The sequence below is a fragment of the Loxodonta africana genome, chromosome 17 (genome assembly GCF_030014295.1).
Source record: "Loxodonta africana isolate mLoxAfr1 chromosome 17, mLoxAfr1.hap2, whole genome shotgun sequence".
Classification (NCBI taxonomy): domain Eukaryota; kingdom Metazoa; phylum Chordata; class Mammalia; order Proboscidea; family Elephantidae; genus Loxodonta; species Loxodonta africana.
In genome coordinates this window covers 61,163,524-61,189,194 of record NC_087358.1, presented here as the reverse complement: position 1 = coordinate 61,189,194, position 25,671 = coordinate 61,163,524, and the positions used below count along the sequence as shown (strand labels likewise).

Sequence of the window (25,671 nt, the reverse complement as noted above, 5' to 3'; positions counted from 1 at the left end):
GCTGTCGCTCAAATGGAATTAGGACCTACCCTACTCCTGTATGATCTCATATAACTGATGGCATCTTCACGACCCTATTTCCAAAAAAGTCTCATTCACAGGTGCCAGGGGTTAGGACTTCAGTGTATTGGTGGTGGGGGGGGAGGTAGTTCACACAATTCAACCTATAACATTGCTTAGACAAATTTTGAACAATTTTTTTTTTTAATATCCATTTAGATAGATTGAGTTAGCTGTCACTGCGTTGACTCCAACTCATGGCGACTTCATGTAAAACAGAATAAAACTTCACCCGGACCTGCATCATCCCATGATCGCTAGCATGTTCAAGTCTATCGTTGTGACTACGGTGCCAATCCATCTCACTGAGGGTGCCCCTCACCCCAGATGGCCCTCAACTTCACCAAACATGACATGCTTCTCCAGTGATTGATCCCTGCCGATGACATCATATTCAAAGCAGTTGGGTCAGGCAATATTCTATTGTGATCCATAGGTTTTCACTGGCTAATTTTTGGAAGTAGATCGCCAGACCTTTCTTCCCAGTCTGTTTCAGTCTGATATCTGTTCATCATGGGTAACCCTGCTGGTATTTAAAATACTAGTGACATAGCTTCCAGCATCATAGCAGCACACAAGCCACCATAGTATAGTAACCTGACAGACGGTGGTGGTGGTGGTGGAAATATTCATTCATCATGGACTAAAGTGATCTGCCCCATGTGGTTCAGGATCTGCGTCTGATAGGCCCAGGGTATTGAAAGATTCATTCCTTCCAGGAACCCCAAACCAAACCCACTGCTGCTGGGTCAATTCTGACTCACAGCAACCCTATAGGACAGAGTAGAACTGTCCCACAGGGTTTCCAAGGAGCAGCTGGTGGATTCGAACTGCTGATCTTTTTGTTAGCAGCTAAGCTGTGCCCCAAAACCTCATAAGTTTCCTTGTAAAAATAAGATTATGTCATATACGGCTTGTTTTAATAATTTAAAGGCTATAGGCACTAATATTAACAATGCAATGAATTCCAAAGGATTTTATTGTAAAAGCAAGCACGAGTAAGAAAGATTTTCGCAAATCATGTTTGTTCTTTTCCCTCCTTTTATCCCGATTTTCCTGAGAGACAATCAGAATTTTTACAATAGTGTTGGGCCAGGAGGGTTACTCTTTTCAGGCCAGCATAGACATCATCTACACTCTACAGACATTGTCGCTTGCCAAATTGTGCTTCTATGGGCCAATATCTCAGGCTTAAAATTAGAATTCCTAGATTTTGAAACACCAATCATTCTGTTTTCAAAGAAAGCTTTTCTCATTGACCCTTACTATATCACAAACAAAAATGCACAGCAGACTTGAAATTCCTTTCAACAATCTTATTTTTAAAACTCTACATTTTCATACGCCAGTGTTCCTAGTAGCACAATTCACAACAGCTAAAAGGTGAAAACAGCCTGTGTCTATTAACAGATGAATGGAAACGAATAATGTGGTACAAGCTTACAATGGATTATTACTCAGCCATGAAGAAAAATGAAGTCCTGACACACGCCATGACATGGATGAACCTTGAAAGCAGAATGTTGAATAAAATAAGTCAGTCACAAAATGATAAATACTCTATGATTCCACTTATAGGAAATATCCAGAAAAGGTAAATGAACTGAAACTAAAGTTTATTAGTGGCTTCCAGGGGCTGAAGGGAGAGAGAACTAGGGTATTATTGCTGAAGGGGTGCTGAGTTTCTATTTGGGGTGATGAAAACGTTTGGAAATGGGTGATGATGATAGTTGTACAACATGATGAAGGCAATTAATGTCATTGAATTTTACATCTAAAATGGTTCAAGTGGAAAACTTCTTGATGTCTATGTCTATATTTACCACAATAATAACAAATCCACACATCATTAAGCAGCAGTACCACACAGATTTTAATTAATTTGTCTTTGCCTGTTGTATTTATTCCCTTGTTGACAGCAGAAAACAAGAAGAACGAATTGTCAAATCATCTTAAGAAAAAACTGTGAGCCTCTTGAGTTTGTTTAGGGTGTGCAAGAAAACATTCCCCTTCCTTCAAACTGTCGTGCTTCCTTACCTTGTCTTCTAGAATCAGGAAGAATGGGTGGGAAAAGACAAGTGTTAGGAGGGAATGATGGAACGTTGGATGTTAAGCCAGATTCGTGCAGGGTTTTTTAGCTCATAATTAGAATTCTTGCCTTCCATGTGGGAGATGAGGGCTTGATTCCTGGCCAATGCACTTCATGTGCAATCACTACCCATCTGTCAGTGAGGGTTTGCATCTTGCCATGATACAGAACAGGGTTCAAACTAAGAAAGACCAGGAAGAAAGGCCTGGTGGTCTATTTCTGAAAATCAGCCACTGGAAACCCTATGGATCACAATGGTCCAATCCTCAACTGTTCATGAGAATGGCACATAACCGGGCAGCATTTCACTCCCTTGAGCATAGGGTCACCATGAGTAGGGGGCCAACTTGATGGCACCTACCAACAGCAACAACAATTCCAAATACAAAACAAGTCAAAGACTGTAAACAGTGAAAGGCAGTCCTCTGGGGAAAAGTCACTTCTTCACATTCTACAAAGCTGTTTCTCATTTTTCCTGCCGATGCAGTTTTCCCCGGCCTCTAGGGTATTCTATTTCAAAAGCACACAGGCCCACATCCATATCATTTAATGCCAAAAGCTGCAATTTCATTCTCTATTGAAAAGATCAGTTTTAATGTCCTTTATTATTGAATCCAATGGCAGTGTAACAACAGTCAGATTTTGAAAAGAAGAAAACATCTCTAATCCCACCTCCCTAGTACAGTAGTAACGTTCTCACGTTTGTCTATTCCCTTCTGGGATCTGTCTCCATGCATTCACATTTTTAGGAAGTCAGCGATGTAAGGATTTGTACCAATCTGTAACACAAATGGCACAAGTAGGTGGCTTTAAGATGCAGAAATGTTATCTTCTCAGGGTTCTAGAGGCTAAAGGTCCAAATCGGGGTATCTACCATGTCGATTCCTTCCCTGTTGGTAGCACCAGGCATTCCTTGGCTTATAGATGATCCTCATGTGGCATCTGTCTTCCCCTTGTGTGTGTCTCTGTGTCTTATTTGCTCTTTTTATAACTCAGAAGTGGTTGGGTTTAGGACCCATCCTACACTGGCATGACCTTCTTAGCATAACAAAAGAAAAAAAACCATTTCCAAATAGGATCAGGTCCACAGGTACCAAACCTGTTGCCATCAAGTTAATTCCGATTCATAGTGACCCTACAGGACAGAATAGAACTGCCTCATAGGGTTTCCAAGGAGCAGCTGGTGGATTCGGACTGCCAACATTTAGATCAGCAGCCAAGCTCTTAACCACTGTGCCACCAGGTTTCCGTCCATGGGTACAAGGGCCAGGAATATAACATTTTTGGTGGTGGGCACAATTCAACCCATAACATTCTGGATTTTACTTATTGACTATCTCTTTAGTCTTAGCCTCTTCCCAGCAGGCTTCTCTCCTCCTCCCTGGAAATCATGGACCCAGAAGGAAAGATATCGGGGTGACCATCCAATTAGCAGTTGGAGTTTGGAAACGATACTTTGAAGGGGTCATGGGCTGAATTGCAGCCCCTAAAAAGATATGTCCACATCCTAACACCTGGAATCTGTGAATCTGATCTTATTTGGAAAAAGGATCTTTGCAAATGTAATTAAGGACCTCAAAATGGGAGCATCCTGGATGGTCTGGGTGGGCCCTAAACCCAATGACAATTGTCCTCTTAAGACATATAAGACCGGAAGACACAAGGACAAGAGGAGGGGAAGGTCATATGAAGATAAAAGCAGGGACTGGAGTGATGCAGCTGCCAGGAAGATTGACAGCCACCAGAAACTGGAAGAGGCAAATAAGGATTCTCCCATAGGGCCTTCAAAGAGAGCATAGCCCTGCCAAGTCTGTACTTCTGGCCTCCAGCACTGTAAGAGAATAAAGGCCTGTTGTTTTAAGCCGCCCAGATCGTGGTAATTTGTAACAGCAGCCCTAGAAAACTGATAGATGGGGTAACAGGCTTTCATGGTTTCAGGGATAGCATTGCATGACAGCTTCCTGAAGCTACCGCACAGGGAAGCCTGTCTGCCCTTCTGGCCCCTTCTGTCTGGAGCCTCGTGGGAACGTGGGGTTTCTCTCTACCCCTAGGGCTCCCTGGTGTCTTGGCAGCGGGCACCGCTATACCCCAGCTGTCTGGGATCTGACCCACTTCTGGGATCCTGGCTGCTTTCTTCCAGAGCTAAACCCCTGCCTCTGCGCCTCCGGCCACACACTGAATCGCATTTCTACCAGTGACCCTCAGGCCTAAACCAACAGGGGGGGTCTTACCTCAAGTTGCACTCCTATTTCATTCCCTTGAATCGGACTCTCCTCACTGCTCCTTTGCTATTGACCTGGGTCCGATGGGACTTGCCATATTGGATTATAGGCCACCTGTATTGGCAATTTTATGAAAGAGAAGAAATGGAAGAGTGGCCGCACCTGTCCCTGGAATAGATCCAACACTCTGTGGGTGTCTTTTTTTTTTTTTTTTAATGCTACTATAGATAATGTCTCTCTGAAGTCTGGGGATTTAGGTGTATTCCTTTAAGCCCCCTTCCCCTATTTCATGACCTATTTTCTGATTTAGGTAATTTCTGTAAGTCTTGTTTATTATTTGTGTTTTCCTTAGAGTTGTATTTGAACGCTTTTCCTTTTACCTTTTCGGGTCTAGAATGTTTTTGTTTTAAGCTTGAATAAAAACCAGTTGTTGTCAAGTCCATTCTGACTCATGGCAATCCCATGTGTGTCAGAGTAGAATTGTGCTCCATAGGGTTTTCAGTGGCTGACTTTTTGGAAGGAGATTGCCAGGCCTTTCTTCCAAGGTGCCTCTGGGTGGACTCAAACTCCTGACGTTTTGGTTAGCACTGTTCTGGCTAAGCTGCTTTAAATCTTACCAGGTGTCATCTTTGGGCTTCTGGCCCAAAGAAGATATAAGGAAACATGCCTCAGAGCATCTCTACCATCTCCACTACCAAGTTCATAGCCCATGTCCTCAGGCTTCCCTCTGCTCCTGCTTCTGCAGGCTATTCCACTCCACATCTCGTGATGTCTGGGCAAACTCTGCCTTTCCACAGGCTCCTACCAGAAAAATAATAACACTCATGAGGATGTTGGTAGCTTTACCAAAGACTTCAGGAGTCACAAGTATGGATATGTTCTCTTAACCCATCTCCCCTTTCTGCCATCTGACACCTGACCTCCCTGCAGCCCCCAGGAAGTGTGGTTCCATTCCAGCATCCCTGGAAGCACCTTGCTAAATGCCAGCCCTGTGAACCTCCATCATCCTTCGCCTGTACCCTGAGAATTCAGAAACCAACATTTTCTCTATCTTGCCCCATGTTTATCAGAGAGACCAACTCTTTCAAACCAGTTACTTTTAACTCCTAACCGTTGAGCAAAACCACATTCACCATTAGAAGGAAGGAGAAAGTATGAATCCTGGTAGCAGCCATCAGCAAACCAGTCTGCCCTGACGCGGGGGTGGGGTGGGGGGGACTTCAAAGTTGAGGTATAAGAGCGTGCATAAGAGCCTTGTTCTAATCCAAGAAAATCAAAAGAAAATACCCAGCCAACACAAAACCATCATAGTCATTTGAATATCCTCTAAATATGGTTTCATGCATATTTCAAAGAAAATAAACTCTACAAATTCCAAACGAAAAAAACAACCCATTGCCGCCGAGTTGATTCTGACTCATAGCCACCCTATAGGACAGAGTAGAACTGCTCCCTAGGGTTTCCAAGGAGCACCTGGTGGATTAGGTAAATTCAATAGCTTGTACTTCTGTTGTGGCAGCTATTTCATTCTCGTCTGGTTATGGTTTGGCTTTTAAATATTTATTCTATTCCTGGACTCCAAGTTCCTTGATATCTATACTGGTATCTCCCACAATACAGATCATAGCACTTAGCTCAATGTGGGCTGTTATAGACTGAATCCTATTCACCAAAAATATAGGTTGAAACCCTAACCTCTGTGCCTGTGAATGTGACCTTGTTAGGGGAAATAGGGTTTTTCTGTTGTTATGTTAATGGTTCATACCAGACTAGGGTGGGTCCTAAACCTAATTAATTCTGAGTGGTGTCTTATCAAAGGAGCAGAATAGACACACACACACACACACACACACACACACACACGGAGAAAACAGATGCCCTATGAGGACCTGTCTACAAACAAAGGAAGGCCAAGGATCAGTGGCGGCACTAGGGTTGGTGTCACCCAGTGCGGTAACTCATGGTATCACTCCTGCATGCTAATTATCACAATATTGTGGCTAAAACGCCAGAAAATTTGACAAAATCAGCAACTATAAAAACACTAGCAGCAACAAAAACAATAGCACGTGCTTATAGCTCGTGCAGATGAAACCCCATGATTCGAAGTGTGATTGTAATTGGGTGACAATGACAGCTCTGACCGGAACACACTAGAAGGTTCAAAAACTAAATTAGCATGGAGTTTTAGCCTTGTAGGTATATGAATACATGTAAGCTGGGCTTACAGAAAACGTTCTGTTGTTATAACTAACTATAGGGGTATTTTTATTTAAAAGAATTCTGCTGAAACATTGCATAAACATTTTATAGACAGTCATATTGGTGTCATCCCCTCTGACAGTGCCACTGGGTGTGGTCTGAACCCCCCCCCCAGCCCCTTAATGACACCACTGCCAAGGATTGCCAGCAGATATCAGAAACTAGGAGTGAGACCCACAGAAGGAATCAACATGGCTGAAGACTCTGAGTTGGACTTTTTGCCTCCAGAACTGTGAGAAAATAAATTTCTGTTGTTTAAAGCCACCTGCTTGTGGTATTTTTTGTTACAGCAGCACTAGGTAACTAAGACATCGGTCCTCCACAACAGGTAGAGAAAAAGAGGCTAAACTGTGTGGTTGGCCCAGGAAACTAAGGGTATACCAAATGGGATGGAGGGTAATAATGGCAGAGCCCCTCCCATGTGAGGACCAGTCCTCACAAAACTTCAACAAAGACACGGAGACCCCCTGCTTTACAAGCCAGACACTGAGACTGAAAAGGTGGACGCTGCCAAGCTTACAGGATACCGAGCTGCAGAGCTGGGATTCCAGTCCTGGGTCTGACACACACCCCAGTCTAAGATCTTTCTTCTAAAAGATGCTCAAGCCTTATAAGGAGCGTTAGTTTCACCAACCTGAGGTTGTTGAGATCAGGCTTTGGAAGAAACGAAGCTTCTGAAGAACCACAGGAAAAGGGAGAAAATGGTTTTTGTGTAGGAGAACAACATCCCAGTGATTCTAGGATCTTGGTAAGGGAGATTGAAAGTTCTTTCGGAGAATTTGTCTCTGAAACCAGACCCCGATCACCAGGTTCTTAGCCTTGGGGGTACTAATGGAGTCAGCAATTTACTAACTCATCCCATGCCTAACGGGAACAGACAACTCTTCTTAGAATTTTCAAAACAAAAGACTCTACAGAATTTCTCCACAATGAAAGCAAGTGGTGATATGAGTGATGTTACAACAAGGCCACATTTGATAATACCAAAAAGATTGTCACTCCCCGTAGCCAGAGTCCTGGTCAGGATAGAATAATGACATGCCCTGTACAGGGAACCAGTTAACAAAAGAAGGGAAAGATGAGAGTAGAAGATTAGGAAACAGCATTTTTAAATTACAAGAATGAAAGAGTAGAAGCACCATAAAAGCATTATTAATCAACAGGATAGATTTCTGTTTTATAGCTAAAATCTAACACTCACTGTGTGCACATTTGGATTGTAAAAAGTGACATGAGGCTAAATCATAATAATGTGAATCAATAACTAATTAGCATTTATAAATGCAGCTACTGGGAAACATATTTCAATTTCATAGCAAGGCAGCTAGAGAATCGATGAACAAAGCCAAGAGTGAAGGAAGCCCAGGCTTGGCTTGCCCCGCATAACTCCACAGGTGAAATGCGGAACTGCAAGTGGCGTCAAAGGTGTGAACCCAAAATGTACGAGCCCAACCCGATGCTGTGATCTCAAGCCAAGCCAATAATTCAGACACACAGAGAAAGGATGAGGCACACAGTGCTCGGGTTCCCACCAAAGTCCTCGGAGGTCATCTTCTCGGGAGAGTTTTCTAGGATGGGCTAATGGAGATGAGTGGGACAGAAGGAAAAGGCAACAAGAGAAAACAGAGAAAGTAACCTCGCTGGACAAGGCTTGTTGCACAGGTAGGGCTTTGGAAAGAGGCAAAGGTGCATGGCTTAGGTGCCTGAGCTCCCATTAAGGGTGAGCAGATAGTGGTGCCGGCTGCACAACATGATGAACACAATGTCACTGAACGTACATACAAAAAAAGTTGATATGGCAATTGTTGTTATATATATACTTACCTCAATTTAAAAAAAAAAAAGGTGCATGAGTCCGATATAGTTGTAAAAGTTGATTCCAGAAGACAGATGACTTCCAATTTTGCGTATTTTCCTCCCTTCAGACTTAACGTGTTAGGAAGAAGATAGGAGCCCTGGTGGCACAAGAGTTAAGTGCTCGGCTGCTAACCGAAAGGCTAGAAATTCAAGCCCGTTCAGTGGTTCCGCAGGAGAAAGACCTGGTAATCTGTTCCAGTAAAGATTACTGCCTAGAAAACTCTATGGGGCAGTTCTACTCTGTCACATGGGTCACCATGAGTCCAAATCAACTCAACAGCTCCCAACAACACAACAGGAAGAAGATCGAAATGCATTTGTTAAAATGAGCAGACAATTCAATTTGCCATAGCATCTAGTATGGGCTGGTTTCCTGACATGACCGTGTCACACCTAAACACATTTGCTCAGCTGCTGCTGAGTGCTGACATGACCTGGTTCCGTACCAATCAGATGCAGTAGCCTCCTTATTCCCCAAGGGCCACCCGAGAGTCCAAATGGCCCTCTGAGGTATGAGCCAGGGAGGAAGGGGGAAAGGAGCTAGGATTAAAATACATAAAGAAGAGTAGAAGTGGAGAAAAAGATATATGAGAAGAAAAAGCAAGGGTGAAAAGTAGCACGTAAGTGGAAAAGTAGGGTGTTGTATCCTGCATTTTTTTCCTGCTACGTAGATCCTGACAAGCCTTGAGCATCACTGCTGTCGTTGGCTACCATGCAGTTGGCTCCCAACTCACAGCAACTCTGTGCACAATGGAATGCTGCCTGGTCCTGCACCGTCCCCTTAACTGGTTGTAGATCAGACAATTGTGATCCATAGGGTTTTCACTGGCTGATTTTCAGAAGTAGGTTGCCAGGTGTTGTAGATATACTTACCTCGATGATTCAAAGTCCTAGTCCGACTTAGTCTGAAAGCTCTGCGGAAAACTGCTCAGCATCATAGCCACACACAAGCCTGCGCTGACAGGTGAGTGGTGGCTTCACACGAGGCGCATCGGCCGGGACTCAAACCTGGGTCTCCCATGTGAAAGATGAGAGTTTGCCCACTGACCCACCACTGCCCTCACGAGAGAAGAGAAAAAACATTTTCTGCAACTCCTGGCACACCCACGTGCTACAGGAACCTCCTTCAAGGCACAGGCCAGTTCACAACTATTTCATTAAGTCATAGATTCATTCCAGCAAAGCTCCAAAAAGCCTCGACAGATCAGGGTGTCAACTTACATAAAATTCACATTACAGTCAGGCTGCGTTATCAAGGTCTTCAACAGAGGATCTCCTTGGCATTGCAGACCACCTGCCATGTTAGTTTTCCAAACTGGCTGGTGCAGCTATAGGTTGTCTCACTAGCTCCTGGGTCCTCTCCATTTCGAGAACATAGGTCTTGCCTCATCTTTGCCTCTTAGTAAAAAGTGGTCATGGATTTCTATATCTAACTTGGAATCTTTCACTCCACTTCCCTCCTATCCAGCCTGATTTCCTTTTCAGACCTTCTGGGCCCCCAAGATTGGGTTAGAGAGCCTCCTCTCTGCTCCCATAGCACAAAGTACATGTACCCTGGAACTTACCACACTCTTAGAGGGCTAGCTCCCCCACTAGAATGGAATCTCCTCAAGGGCAGAGATTGTGTCATAGTATTTCAGTGCCAGGTACAGTACCTGACACATAACTGGAGCTCAATAAATAATATACAACAAGCCAACAAATGAATGCTATTCACCTTTAGAAATAACAGAATCATATTGCAGTAGCTAATGAAGCTCACTCTATAGCAAACTTTTGTGTCAATGGTTAACCCTCCAATTACATATCAAAATTATTTTTTCTTTCAACCGAGGCTCAGCAACTGGAATATGCAACACTTATGTCATATTTTATACCTATCTTCCTCAGATTCACTGATAATTTTAAAGCAATAGCTGTATTTTAGCCAATGATGGAGTCTCGGAAGCAAAGCTCTGCTGTTTAAAACTCTAACATTTGCCATTTCTTTCACAACCATCAATGAACATTTATCCACAAATGGCAAGTGTGTTAAATTATGGCCGACGCTCCTTCCCAAGCTGCTGGTTTCCTAGCTCTCTCTCACGTGAGTAGCCATCCAGGGTTGGACGGGAGGCTCCCCACACCCCACCACATAAATTTCCGTGAGGACAAGTGTCCACACCACTTTAATCCTCCTTCATCATGGTAAGGTGTAAAGTTTTCAAGTGGTCCAGGCACAAATGGTTGCTCTCCAGGGCATTACAAGCTTGAACAAAGTAACATCTTTCTCAAGATATAAACATCCACCTACTTTTCCTTTTTGAGAGAAGAAGCCTCTTTTTCTATGTGGCTAGGTTCTTGCATACAAATCCCTAGCAAATTTATTTTTCAGATTCCAAGCTTCATTAATTTAGTCGAATCTGTTCCTAATTTTTAACTAAATCTGCATTTCTCCCCAGTAACCTCTGGAAGGAGATAGAAGCCATACCACCATATTGGAGAGAGCGGGATCACAGAGCAAGACAGGCACAAAAGAGAAGCACAAAATCTTAAGGCAGGTTTTCATATAAATTTATTTTTGTACCGAAAACTAACATCCAAAGGCAATGTTTTTATTGTACAGTAAAAATAATATCCACTAAGTTAAAAATAGGTTTTCGGGTTTTTTTTTTTTTTTTTGGTTTTTTTGCTTATAAGCCACTGATAACGTTTCCATTAAAAGTAACACAAAATTTACAGCTTGCAGCACTTGTAGAAAACACACCTGTTCAATAATTGGATAAATACTCTTGACAGATTTCAGTAGCCCATTACGTATCCTTTTTGGCAATGTCAGCTTTCTAAAGTCAATTAGCTTCTAAATTTGAAAAGCACCTGGTGGCCAGCATCCTGTTTATTATTCAAGGCATCCATTTTATTTATCTTTTTTTTTTTTTTTTTTGCACAGACTTGACAAGTCCGAAGACTCTATTAAGTTAAAAAGAATGAAGAAATATAATACATTTGGTATCTGCAAACAACATTTTTTTCCCCCTTAGCTGCAAGTCTTCCCCAGGGGATTTACAAAGTGCACCAGTTAAATATGTCTGTACATTTAAAACATTAAATATGTCAACAGCAAGACATTTTAAATATTTTGAACCAAATACTATAGCACAAATATAATTTACAATACTTTGCACAGAAAACATTACATCTGAAATATAACTTTAGACATTATATAAAAATACATCTATTTTCCCTCCTCCTTCGAAAAAGTATTTGCAGGTTCCAGCATGATGTAACAATTCAGAAGAACTTAACTCTTCAGATGATCGTCCCTTTGCTTTGAAGATGACACCTTTTCTTCAACTGCATAGAGGCACATAACCAGGAGCTGTTGTTAGTCGCTGTCAAGTTGATTCCAACTCATGGCAACCCTGTGTATACAGAGTAGAACTGCTCCATAGGGTTTCCAGGGCTATGACCTTTCAGAACCAGATCACCAGGCCTGTCTTCCAAGGCTCCTCTGGGTAGATTTGAACCACCAAACTTTCAGCTAGTAGCTGAGTGCTTAACTGTTTGCCCTATTCAGGGACTCCCAACCAGGAGCTAGATGCAGACAATTAACGACCCCCGTCCCGGTAGCCCAAATGCATCTTTTCATAAGGCCAATCATCACGGATGCAATCCGGTTTAATTCTAGGAATTCATTACAAAATTTAAAAACCACTGTGTAATAAGAAAGCCTTTAGATTGTAATACACCTAGAGTTCAACATCTCTCATTGGTTGTAAATACACATGCTCTCTACAAGGTCAAGAGCGTGGACAGAGGGTCTTACTGTACCACTGTGGCCATGCCTCTTAGTAGTCTCACACACCTATATACATCTTTCTTGGCTTGCTTTAAAAAAAAAAAAAAAGTTTACACACATCCTAGGAAATACATGATAACGCGCCACTAAAGTGGGTTCAATCTATATCTCGAACTTTAAAAGCCCCAAAGTAAGTTGCATCTTGGTCTGGATCTAGTAGTGAAGGGTTGGATACCTGGATGCTTATTGCTTCACCAGATCGTAGTTTAAAAAATCCTCCAACATTTATGGAATAAAAATGGAATTCCGAATTTCCGGACCAGTATTTGGTGCTTCCTCCTTTCATCAGGGTATGAGAGCTCGGGATTTTGATGCTGGTTTTAGTGACGTACACCATCAGCTGAAGATACTCTGTGGCTAGGTCTCCTGACGTTTCATGATGTCGAAAGCAAATGTTGGCATACAGGTAGTAAAAGCCATCTTGGTTAACGAATAGTTTCCCGTTTCTGAAAGTCATGTTGGAGATCTTTGCCCAACCTCGGTCATGGTGCCAAGAGGAAAGACTCACTTTGTGAGAACCTGAGGAGAGAAGAGGTGTGTTAAAGTCAGCCTCCTGTGGGAGGAGGACAGCCTCATGGTTCCCTGAAGCTGCAGAAAAACACAGCACACCAGTCATTACCCCACTGGCAGAACAGCTTCTCAGAATTTATTTTCTAAAGAGAGAAATACATTCAAATACATTTAGTGCTTTCTGCTAAGCACTTTCAAGCAGTTGTTGTTGTTAGCTGCTGTCAAGTCAGCCCCCCATTCATGGCGACCCCATGCACAACGGGACAAAACACTCCCCAGTCCTGTGCCATCCCCACGACCAGTGTGGACAGAACTATTATGACCCACGGCGTTTTCTCTGGTTGATTTTCAGAGGCAGAGCACCAGGCTCTTCTTCCTAGTCCATCTTAGTCTAGATTGATAGATGGACGGTGGCTATGCATGAGATGCACTGGCCAGGAATCGAACCTGAATCTCCCACACGGAAGTCGAGAATTCCACCACTGAACCACTAATGCCTTAGCATGTATAAGCACAGCAGGAGAAAAAGGTGAGAAAAGTATGCTGGGATTGGGTTGAAGGACTTCACATTGCAAACCTGGAATTCCCGTACAGAGGCATGTTGACCACCTCTTATCACAGCCCCCAGTCCCCACTGTCACTGCTGCTAGTTGTTGGACAAGTCGTTATTGTAAGTTTCCATCGAGTCACTTCTAACTCATGGCAACCCCATGTGTGCAGAGTAGACTGCTCCACAGTGTTTTCAAGGCTGTGACCTTTTGGTAGTGGATTGCCAGTCTGTCTTCCAAGGCGCCTCTAAGTGGGTTTGAACCAACAACCTTTCAGCTAGTAGGTCAGCTCTTAACCATTGGTGCCGCCCAGGGACTTCCACTGGAAAAAGAGGCCTCTGCAAATATTTAGCCTAAGGGTGCCCCTAAAGAAAGCCACATGTTCTGGCCTCACAAGATACTTGCCAATGCATTGGATTCAAGAAGCTGTGAAAACACACAAGCTAATAGTCCGTACAAGGCAGATCCTGATTTCTCATGTGTAAATAGAGTATAAAACAGTTCCAAAATGAACATGCAGAATTAAAGCTATCTTTCCCTGAAGTATCCAGCACTGGCCAAAACTGGGAGATAAATGGACTCAGGGGATAACTGGCCCAGCCAGGGCCACAAATCCTATTTCCTTCAACAGAAGCATACACTAACTCATTCCACTCCGTCACAAACTCAATAACCCTCAGAAAAGAACCAGGAGTTTTGCCTTTTTTTCTGCCAATGATGTTGATGCTACGTGTCTGGAGAGAGAGCTATATAACTAAAACATGCTTTCTATTGCCAAAAAGACTTTGGCACACACTCTAATGTAACATTTATCATATGTCATTTAAAGGAAACTGAAAAGACAAATGCAGAATACATTCAGAGCACACACAATTGACGCACCACTATTAATTTGATTGCCTTTGCTCACGTGCAAGCTAGTTTTCCACTCAGAGAAAAGTATGTAGTTCTACCATAAGGTGCACACACGCACACACACACACATATGCACACATACAATTTGTTTATGAAGCAAGTATCTAGGACGGGGTGCGTAGTTTAGGAAAATCTTCTAAAACCCAGACAGTTGGCTTCTTGTGCCCTTTGTCTTCAGTCAGGAACAGCTCCTGCCTGGGCTGTCATAAAGGCTGGGTGGTGCAGGCGGTTTGCAATCAGCTGCTAACCTAAAGGTTGGCAGTTCGAATCCACCCAGTGGGGACATGGAAGAAAGGCCTGGTGATCTGTTTCTGCAAAGAAGACCCTATGGAGCAGCTTCACTCTGTAACACATGGGGTCGCTGTGAGTCAGAATCCACTCTATGGCAATGAGTTTGGGTTTCTGGTTTGGTGCTATGGTAACAGCTTCAAAAAAATTTATTAAACCTTGGGTTTTTTTTTTTAACTAAAGACAAATGTGCCTTAAATCACTTTGAGAACAAAGTGGACTGTGTATAATTATATAATTAAACTCAAATAATAGCCAATTACATTCCCTGAGTGCTTACACAAAGCCAGGTGTCATAGAAGCATGTTGGTATATTATCTAATTTTATCCTCATAGCTACCATGTGAGGTATACTATCATGATTCCCACTTTATACATGATGAAGCCAAGGCACAAACGATTCCAAGAATTTGCAAAAGGCCACATAGCCCGTAAGTAGTATGACGGGGCCCCAAACCCATACAGTTGGATTTTAGAGCCCTGCTATGTAACGCTACATCAATCTGCTTCCTACATGAAAAGAGGAACACAAGAGCATTGAATCTGATTATTTCTCTCTGACGAAGTCCACTGAACACAAGCACCTTGTGCCCTGCTTATATGATGGTGCACACTGTAAAAAGCATGGGCTTTGCAGTCCACTAGATCGGCACTGAACTTCTAATGTTGCTGCCACTGTGACCCTGGGCAAACGGCTTAGCCTCTGTGAACTTCAGTCTCCCTGTCTGCAAAACCTGAATGATAATATCTAACTCACAAGGTTGCAGTGACAGTTAGAGGAAGAAAGCCCTGGCAATCTACTTCCAAAAGATCACAGCCCTTGAAAACCCTAGGAAGCACAGTTCTACTCTGACACACATGGGGTCCACATGAGTTTCAACTGACTCAATAACAATCGGTTTGGTTTTAGTAAAAATTAGAGATAATGAACACAGAGCAAAACACCCGATACATAGTAAGTGTTCAAGAAATTGCGAAATAATAGCAGCAATGTCCAATTATTATTCTATTATACTGTTCTTTATAATCTTTTTGACACCTACCTATCCCCAGGTGAAGTAACCATTGGGGATTATATGATGAAAGAGCTGGTGCATTAAAAGTAAGAGATGTAGGCACTGAGCTCTGGATTTTCTTATTCCTAAAAGATCATCAGACCTCTAAAACACTGAGTGAAACTCTTTCCCAGGGAAAATGCACCTGGAGAAGGGAGAGGATGTCTCATTTTCCAGAGCTACAGCCTCTTACAGGTTACTCTGCTGAGCCCCTACGTGGAACTCTGCAGGAGACAGCTGAGTATACGACTAACTGGATGAATCCATACACCTCAAGATCAGCAATGGGGGTGTGTCAGCTTTAGCTTGGATAAATACAGGTGGGCATAACAAGGGACTGCTCTTCCTACTATACACACTCACCCAGCAGTCATTTAAAGTAAACACCCACTCTGATCATCTGAAAATGAATGTAATAATGACGTCCTTTCTGGGATGATTGAGAATCTCTGTCTCCAGGGTGTCAACTTACTCATGGATCACCAGCTGCAAACTAAATGACCTCTAGAAGTTAAGGGCTCTCAAAAATCTTGTAACAGCCTGTGGGGTAAAGCACCTACCTAGCTTTACCCAAAGTAAGGTGGCCTTTGTCCTTGGTTTATGTGAAATAACCCTTGGAGTCACTGGGATGCCTAAGCCTAGAATTTCCAGGCCATACTGGAGCATTCATGCTGAGTGGGGGCCGGCCAGACCAGAAAAGACTCAATATCAACTGACCTCACAAGGCACGATTTGGCCTATCACGCAGGACTGGCCAATAAAAGCCTGAAACCCTAAGGCTCAGAGAGCTTCCTGGTTGGTGAAGGGAGGGTGAGGTTCCTTCTCTGAGACATATCAGCTCCACATTGGGGACCTTCCCAAACCTCACCCGTGCATCTCTTTCTTATGATGACCCTGATTTATTTTCTTTTACTATTATAAAACCTAAAACTGGTAGTTGTACGTATAATATCTTCTGCAAGTTCTGTGAGTAGTTCCAGAGAATTAATGAATGCAAGTATGGTGTCCTTTTAGCTTACAGGCTTTGACTTAGCTTTTGGATGGCTAGGGGCTAAGAGAGTGTGTGTCGTGTGGGTGGCTGGTGTCAGAAATGGTGGAAGAGTGGGAACACAGGGATATACTTGATCTCAGCTTTGTGAGAATCAGTGGTATGCTAATTCTCATCCACGAAGTTATCACCTTATAGGCTAATAAGTTTATATATTTAAATGGGCTGATAAATGACTCTTAAAATACTCTTCAGCCTGTATGTAAACGCAACTTACCTGAAGGGATGTCGGTGGCATTAATAGTGAGATGAGCAAAAGGCTGAGTGTCAGGCTTGCCCCTCCTAGCCAGGTCTGACCATGAACCTTCCACCATAGCTGGAGATGAGAGAAGCCAGGTTAGCTCAGAAAGTGGTGGCCCTATGGAATTTCAAATATTCACAGAGTCATGCTTACCTTTCTCTGCTCTGATGTGTTGTGATCCAACAATATGTTGTAATTCCTGAAACGAAATGGAAAAAAAAAAAAATCTTGTTTATGTATTCAAACTTTTTCTATAAAGTGGTGAAGAATTATGGGCTGTTGGATACATAATAAATTCACCTTCTTTTCCTTTAAAAGATGCTAGAAGTACATAAGCAGCAAAATTCCTTCATGTTCTAGGTAGTTATCAAAGGACGTTCACCCCAAAGAATGCCACTGCTGTGCTTACAAACTAGACCTCACATCCCATCTAACAAAATACTCTTGACAATAAGACGAAAGAAAAGACAATGTAATTTACAAAACACCGAATAATTGAACATAATTAAAACTATGTAGCAGGTACACAAATGAAGATGAAGTTAACAGGCAAAATAACAATTACCCAGAATAGATGACCCTCTTAAATCTTCAAGGAGGCTCTTTTTATGTCTATTTCATTGCAGAACTCCTGTCATGACACTGGAGCGCAGACCACAAGAAAGGGAATGATGCTCAGCTCCCAGTGGCTAGTTCTTTTTTAGTTTAAAAACATCACACTGTATTTAAAGTACTGTATGGAAGGCTAAAAGCTTTTAGAGTACTAATAATTAACTTAAAATATTGCTGCAAATAGAGGTTTTAAGGCACAAGCCAGAGAAAGAAAGAATACAATACATAAAAAGTGGGGGTAATTGCCATATCTCAGTTTGAATAATGAAAACGAAGAATCCGTAAAGTAACCACATGCCCACCTGAATGAAGACCTTAAAAGAAAAACTTAGCTAACATTAAATGTCACATCTTGGCACATGGTAAGGAGTGAATGAAGGCTCAGGCTTTGACCTCCATTCAAATGTCTGCTCAGCCACCTACCAATTTAACACTTCAGTTTCCTTACCTATAAACTGCAGATATTAACAGCACCTTTATCAGAGAGAGTGGTCGTGGAGATTAAACAAGATAATGCATGAAAGCACTTAGCATTTTGTTGTTGTTGTTGTTGTTGTTAACTATTCTCAAGTAGGTCCTCAGCTCGTGGCCATCCCATGAGTTGGGAAACGCCATCCCCATGATGGGTCCTGCACAGTTCTCATGATCGACTGCAGACTGAACCACTGTGCCAGTGAAAACCCTATGGATGAAAACGGTCCAATCTGCACTTAGCATAAACCAAAACCAAACCCACTGCTGTCAAGTTGATTCCGACTTGTAGTGACCCTGTAGGACAGAATAGATCTGTCCCATAGGGTTTCAAAGGCTGTAATCTTTATGGAAGCAGATTGCCACATCTTTCTCTCACTGAGCAGCTGGTGGGTTCAAACCACCAACTTTTCAGTTAGCTGAGTGCTTTAACCACTACACCACCAGGGCTCGAGGGCAGAACTGGCCCATAGGATTTCCAAGGGCCGGCTGGTGAATCCGAACTGCCAACCTTTTGGTTAGCAGCCCTATCTCTTAGCACTGTGCCACGAGGGCTCCATGGAGCCTGGTAAATTTAGACATCTAGATATTAGAAACATCTGGAGAGACACCTGATATCTCTGTGGCTGGGATGACCATTCATGCTAACCATTTCCCCCATTGTGTTCAAAAGATAAGCCATCTAGCTTAAGTTTGTTAGAGTGTCTGAAGAGCAAAACTTTGAAATATATACATACATACGTGCATACGTACATACTTACATGCATACAGGCAATAACCAGCATCAATGTTATCAAGCTGGAAGGGATGTGGAGATAAAATAACATGTATTCTTCTCTCTGACTTCAAGACACTCAAGAGAGATGAGTCTAGACTATTTTTAAAGAGCTCAGCTATCTATTTTTAAGTCCTAGAGAAGTCGCCGTGCTGTTGACTTTACAAAGAAACCTTAGAGGCTCCCCGAGGGCTACCCCTGCTGTTGCCTAGACCTGAGGCTGCTACACTGCACAGTTCTGGGGGCACCATCTATGGGGTGTTCTAGGCAAGCAGTGGCCCCTTTGGAGTTGTGCCGTGCAGTGGCCCTTTCTAGACCTCCTTGCTCTTCCACTCTGTCCAAGATTTATTTCTCTCTCCTGCTGACCTCCAGTCTCCCAATCTCACGGCCTTTGGATTCCCAATGGTGCCCTGATTTCTGGAATTTCCTGGTTTTGCTTCCCCTGCATTCCCAAAAGGGACTTTTATATACAGTGTATCTTTATACACACATATATAACAAAATGTACAAGACATATCAAGAGAGTCCCTGCATGGCACAAATGGTTAAGTGCTTGACTACCAGCCAAAGTGTTGGTGAACCCACCCAGAGGCCCTTGAAGACAGGCCAGGCAATTTGCTTCTGACAGTCACACCCTTGAAAACCCTATGGAGCCATTCTACTGGGTTCCCATGAGTTGGAACTGACTCAACAGCACTAACAAAAACAACAACACACACACGAAATGTGTCTTTATACAGTGTGCCTATTTTTATAAATTTATATATATACACAATGTATTATATATAATGTGTCTATATACTTTGTATATATCTTTATATAGACAATGTAACTTTACCTTAGTGCTGTTTCTTGAAGACTGAAATAGGAAGCTTTGAGCTGAAGTAATTTGGAGATGTAAAACTACCACTCTTTCTACCTCTAGTGCTGATTGCCTCACCCTTAGGTCCTGTCAGAGGGGAGAGGGAGGGAAGAAGAAGGAAAGCAAATGCTTTGCTACAAATGCCTGATTCACACTTTTCTACACACACACACTTACTATTGAGACACAGGAACGGATTGCCCAGTAAGCAAGGTACACACGGGCTGACTTATGCTTACTAATCTGTAGTGCACAATTTCACCTGTATTCCATCACATCAAAGATATGGTGAAACCCATGTGAAATTGTGCACTATAAATTAGTAAGTAAGCACAAATCAGCCCGTGTGTACCTTGCTTCCTGGTTAATCTGCCCCTGAGAAAAACAAGAAAAGAGCAGTCAGTCAGACTGCGGTGAGGGCCAACAGTTTGCCTTTCTCACAGGCGAGCTGCTGCTGCAGACCTGGGACCTGCCTTGATTTGAGAACTGCAATCCACTCGTATTCCAGGAGACATCCAGATGGGCAAGTCGGAGGTTTGCTGGAAGCTACAGGCTCATGCCAACCAGCTGCCAACTGAAACCACCAATTAACTGGGCAGGGAAAGTGTCTTCTCTGCCACCTGGAAATGAACGCTTCCTGCCCGTTTGATGAGCAGCTTCTAACCAGGCTTCAACATGTTTGTTCCAGTTTGAACCCCTGCTGAGAACTGCATTTCTCACAAGTTCCTGAGGAGTTATACACAAGAATCACCTGGGGATCTTGTTCAAAATGTAGATTGTGATTCAGTATATAGAGGGTGGAAATGTGAATTCTCAGCAGGAAACTTGTTAGAAATGCAAATTTGCAACGGGGGTTCAAGCTGGAACAAACTGGTCCAAAGCCCTGCTTCCCACTCAGAGCTGCCACGGATTCATTTCATGTGACAACAAATTCAATAACCGGCACCTCACAAATGCACTTTCAATATCCCAGCTTCAAAAAAAAGCCATTATGATGATCCAGGATGAATTAAAACTCTTCAGAGACCTCTGAGGTAACCTTTCTCTCATGTTCCATCTACTGTTGGGCATCCACAAACTGCGATTCCTTTCAGGGACCCTATGGGAAGTTTCGATGTGAAAACTGGGGTGTATGATGTGCCCACAACCTCAGGCTACAAAAAGTGTACGCTCAAGACCTGCCCTTGTTCTGCACATCCCACACACAAACTTTTGATCGTCCATATGAAACACTGGTGTTTCAGTGGCAAAATTCTTGCCTTCCGTATGGGAGACCCAGGTCCGATTCCTAGTCAATGGGCCTCATGCACAGCCACCACCTGTCCGTCAGTGGAGGCATGCGTGCTGCTATGATGCTGAACAGGTTTTGGAGGGGCTTCCAGATTAAGACAAACTAGGAAGAAAGGCCTGGCAATCTCCTTCTGAAAATCAGCCAATGAAAACCTTATGGATCACAACAGTCCAATCTGCAACTGATGACAGGAATGGTGCAGGACCGGGCAGTGTTTCATTCAGTTGTACACGGGGTCGCCATGAGTCAGGGTCAACTCACGGCATCCAACAACAACAAAGATCACTGTTATTTATTACAACAACAAAGATCACTGTTATTTATTTGCATAGTTATCAACTTATAAATACAACATTCTTCTAAGATGACATTTTTAGGGCGTCTGCAGAGGTGTAACTAAGGTATGGCAGGTAGACGTACTAATGAGCAGTTTCAATTGGCCATCGTAGTTTCTAGTGCCCGCTGTGAGAGATCATTCAGCAATTTAAAACTAACTGCCATAGGAGCTATCTTCTGTAGATAGGCCCCTGGGTCTTTGGAATTGTAAGTACAGGCACCCCTGAGTTGAGAACGAGATCCGTTCCTGAGTGTGTCTTTAAGAATTTGTAGGTAAGTTGAAACAGGTGCACACAGTTCTTATTTTGCCTTACTTCAGGGCAAGAAAAGGCTCAAAGCCTTTTCGATGATTTAAAAACCACACGTGCAGCAAGCGAAAGTGACTGTGATGAAGAATCGATTGTGAGTAGGGGTTGGATCAATCGTTTCAAAGTGAAGACAAATTTACATAACATTAGAAGGGCAAGTATAAAAAAAAGAAAAAGAAAAAAAGTATAGCTGTCCTTAAATCAGAGGTTAGTGATCTGGGGACTTACTGCAAGCTTTCACAGGTGGGCTTGATGCATCCCAGTGGGGAACCTGGCTGCCCTTTAGAGCCACCTGGAAGCTTTTACAAGCTCCCTATGCCCTGAGCCCACTCCCAGCAAGTCTGCACTCACTGGCCTGATATCGACTTGGTAGTGTTTAAAGACGCTCTCCAGGAGATTACATATTAGTATGTGACAGGCACTGAGAGACATTATCACTAAATGAGTGATCCCATGAATTGTTTTTTGGTGACACCTGTATTTAATCACAGATTCAGTCTAGTCTCACATCTTAGGTATCTTCCACATATTGAAAATTTAAAAATAATCAGATTTGTAGCCACCAAAGTGTTTTCCCACGTATTCGATTCTTATTAGAATTGGAGGCCAGATAACTATTATTATCCTTCTTTTTCAGACAGATGGGGAAATGGAAGCAGAGAGAATAACGACTCACCTAACAATGCTGGGACTTGATCCTATGTCTTCAAACTCCTCTTCCAGAGCTATATAACCTCATGCCCCCTTAACAAACAAAAATATCACACATATTCATGAAAGCTGGGAAAAAAGTATGGATGGCCCTGTCAGGTAATTCTTGCAGGGTGGTTTTGTCCCTGAAGTAGGGACTCTACAAACGAGGTCCACACTCAGACTGGGTATCTGGCTGCTTGGCAGGATGGCCAAAGGAATGGAGCCTGGACACCAGGTAATATGGTCACAGAATTCCAAAGGGCTTCAGAAAACTGGCTCAGAGACCATGTTCAGGGCCTGGCTGGTGAACTCCCCAAACTAATCCTCAGAGGCTCTGTGGATGCAGGGGTGACACCATCACCAAACATGACCCATCGAGCCCACTCTGCGAAGGAGAGGCCATTCTGTCATGTTCCCCAAAGACCAGATACTTTGCTATGTAAATTTTGAGCAATGAACTTTCTCAGATACCCCCTTTCAAATAGTTTTTCATTTACAAACTCCTTTCTGAAGGAGTTCCTAGGTGGTACAGTTAATGTGCTCAACTGCTAACCAAAAGGTTGGAGGTTCAAGTCCACCCAGAGGCACCTCAGAAGAAAGGCCTGACAATCTAATTCTGAAAAATCAGCCACTGAAACCCTACGGAGCACAGTTCTACTTTGACAAACGTGGGGTCGCCATGTATCAGAATTCGCTCAACCACAACTGCTTACTAGTCTGAAGGAGTGTCCAAATTTCACCCAACTGACTGTCCCATTTATTTTCTAAGCTTTGCATTTCCAGATCTTTTCATCCACATTGGTCCTCTACTTCTGTCAGATTAATTGTTGTTGTTGTTCTTAGGCGCCATTGAGTTGGTTCCAACTCAGCATGACCCTTTGTACAACAGAACAACACACTGCCTGGCCTGTGTCATCCTCACAAATGTTGCTATGTTTGAGCCCACTGTTGCAGTCACTGTGTCGATCCATCTCATTGAAGGCTGTCCTCTTTTTCACTGACCCACGACTTTACCAAGTGTCATGGATTGAACTGAGTCCCCCCAAAATATCTGTCAACTTGGCTAGGTTATGATTCCCAGTATCGTATGACTGTTTATCATTTTGTCATCTGATATGATTTCCCCATATGTTGTAAATTCTATCACTACGATGTAATGAGATGGATTAGTGGCAGTTATACTGATGAGATCTACAAGATTAGATAGTGTCTTAAGCCAATCTCTTTTGAGATATAAAAGAGAGAAGCAAGCAGGGGGATCTCAGACCACCAAGAAGGCAGCGCCGGGAGCAGGGCACATCCTTTGGACCTGAGGTTCTTGTGCTGAGATGCTGCCAGACCCAGGGAAGGCTGATGACAAGGACCTTCCTCCAGAGCTGACAGAGAGAGAAAGCCTTCCCCTGGAGCCGGTGCCCTGAATTCGGGCTTCTAGCCTACTGGAGTGTGAGAGAATACTTCTCCTTGTTGATGCCATCCACTTGTGGTATTTCTGTTATGGTAGCACTAGATGACTAAGACACCAAGCACGATGTCCTTCTCCAGGGACTTGTCCCTCCTGATAACATGTCCAAAGTGTGTGAAAAGTTTGCAGAGTTCTTTATTCCCGTATCTTATAATTCAAACATTGTTTTGGGTTTCTTTGAATTCAGAAAGTTCCAAACATCTAATACTGGAAAATCACCACAAAGAGCATCCTAACTCCTTTTCTCTGAACAAATCATCCAGATGAAAGAGATCTTAAAAAAAAAAAAAAAGTTACATATATTTTATCATAGTTTAAACCCAGCTGTAAATTAAACAACTGTTAAGTTTCTGGACAAACATTCAGTATAATTATACATTGCCTACAATATCAGAATTGCCCGTAAATTTACAGAAGGAAATGTAGGCAGCTTTGACACACCTCCCAGCACTCCCTGGCAGAAGCCAGAAACGGTCTCCAGTGTGAGAAAGCAAGCAAACAGCCCTCTCTGCCATCTTCTCCTCTTGGCTAAGAGCAACTATTGAACTCTCCTAAACAGAACCTGTAGATTGAGTGGTGCAAGCAGTTAACACATCTCAGCTGCTAACCTAAAGGTTGGAGGTTCAAGTCTACCCAGAGGCACCTCAGAAGAAAGGCCTGGCAATCTACTTCCAAAAAATCAGCCATTGAAAGCCCCATGGAGCACAGTTCTACTCTGACAACATGGGCTTACCATGACTCAACCACAACGGCTTGAACAGCGCAATATTCTGATCCCCAAGAAGATTCCATATCTGCCTTCTCGGAATACAGCATGCTCATCATTTGTTGCATGCAAAAGCCAAAGAGAATTGTTTGCTGGTTTCTATAAACTATATATGACAACCGCAGTTATTACTTACCGTAAGTTTAGGAAGAAAATTCACATGAATGAATGGACTTATTTATGACCGCAGTGTAACAAGTCAGCTTTCCACTAAGTTTATGCATTTTTAGATAAGCATAATTTGGGCCTAAATTATGATAGCTTCATTTAACCCTTCTAAACAGGGCAAAAAAGGAAAATTGCTCTACTGGTAGCCAGCCAAAGGAACCATTACTGATTCAAGGCTTAAAGAAATGCTCTAGCATGCTGCCACCTTGTGGACATTGTCCGACATTGCTGAGCCCAGGGCACCACAGTCAGACTTGGCTGACTTTAAACTGCACTCCAACCTTGCTCCAAACTCCAAAGACAATAGAGATGAGGACATTTCACCACACTGTTTTAATCCTCTCTTTGTACTGTTTCCCTGTTTAGGCTGCATTAACTTTTCATCTTGGAAAACTTTGGGTTGTCATAAACCAAAACCCAACCAAACCCACTGCCGTCGAGTCGATTCCAACTCATAGTGACCCTGTCATAAAAACCAAAAAAAAAAAAAAAAAAAAATACCAAACCCACTGCCATCCAGTCAATTCCGACTCTTAGCAACCCTGTCATAGTACATTTAGACAGGAAAACAACAGATGGGCATTTTTTGTTTTATTTTTATCTCAATTTTTATTTAACTCATATAAAATGTTCGAGTTTCACAATTTCTCCTCCAGGAAACAAGTACACACAAGGTCAATGTGAACTGTGGTCTCTAGCAGTGTCTCTCGCCCGCTTCTCTTCTACTCGATATCCAAGAAGGCCGGCTCCCAGGAGACAACAGGGAAAACTTAAAGAGCGGTGTCTCCAGCCCACTGGAGCCAGGCTCTGTTCAGACACGTGAAAATCATTTAAAACGTTTTAAGATCTTTTGCCAGACAGGGAGGAAGGAGACATCCCAGTCCTGACTTGATCTTGATAAGTCAGGGCCATTTAGACGAGGTCGTACTGTGTAAGAATAAATATAAAAACCTGTGAGTGCTTTCAAGGTCCCTGGGTGGTGCAAATGACTACT

General features: G+C 42.9%; 1 protein-coding gene across 1 annotated transcript in view; it reads right to left on the bottom strand.

Moving 5' to 3' along the window:
• Positions 1–11,384: 11,384 nt before the first annotated feature.
• Positions 11,385–25,671, bottom strand: part of TNFSF11 (TNF superfamily member 11) — a 39,492-nt gene continuing 25,205 nt past the window's right edge. Inside the window, exons 3-5 of the mRNA XM_003412603.4 lie at positions 17,087–17,132; positions 16,910–17,008; positions 11,385–12,847 (exon numbers count right to left, since the gene is read on the bottom strand). Of these exons, the coding sequence (XP_003412651.2) occupies positions 12,426–12,847; positions 16,910–17,008; positions 17,087–17,132 (567 nt within the window). The 3' untranslated portion in view covers positions 11,385–12,425. The remainder of the gene's footprint in view (positions 12,848–16,909; positions 17,009–17,086; positions 17,133–25,671) is intronic.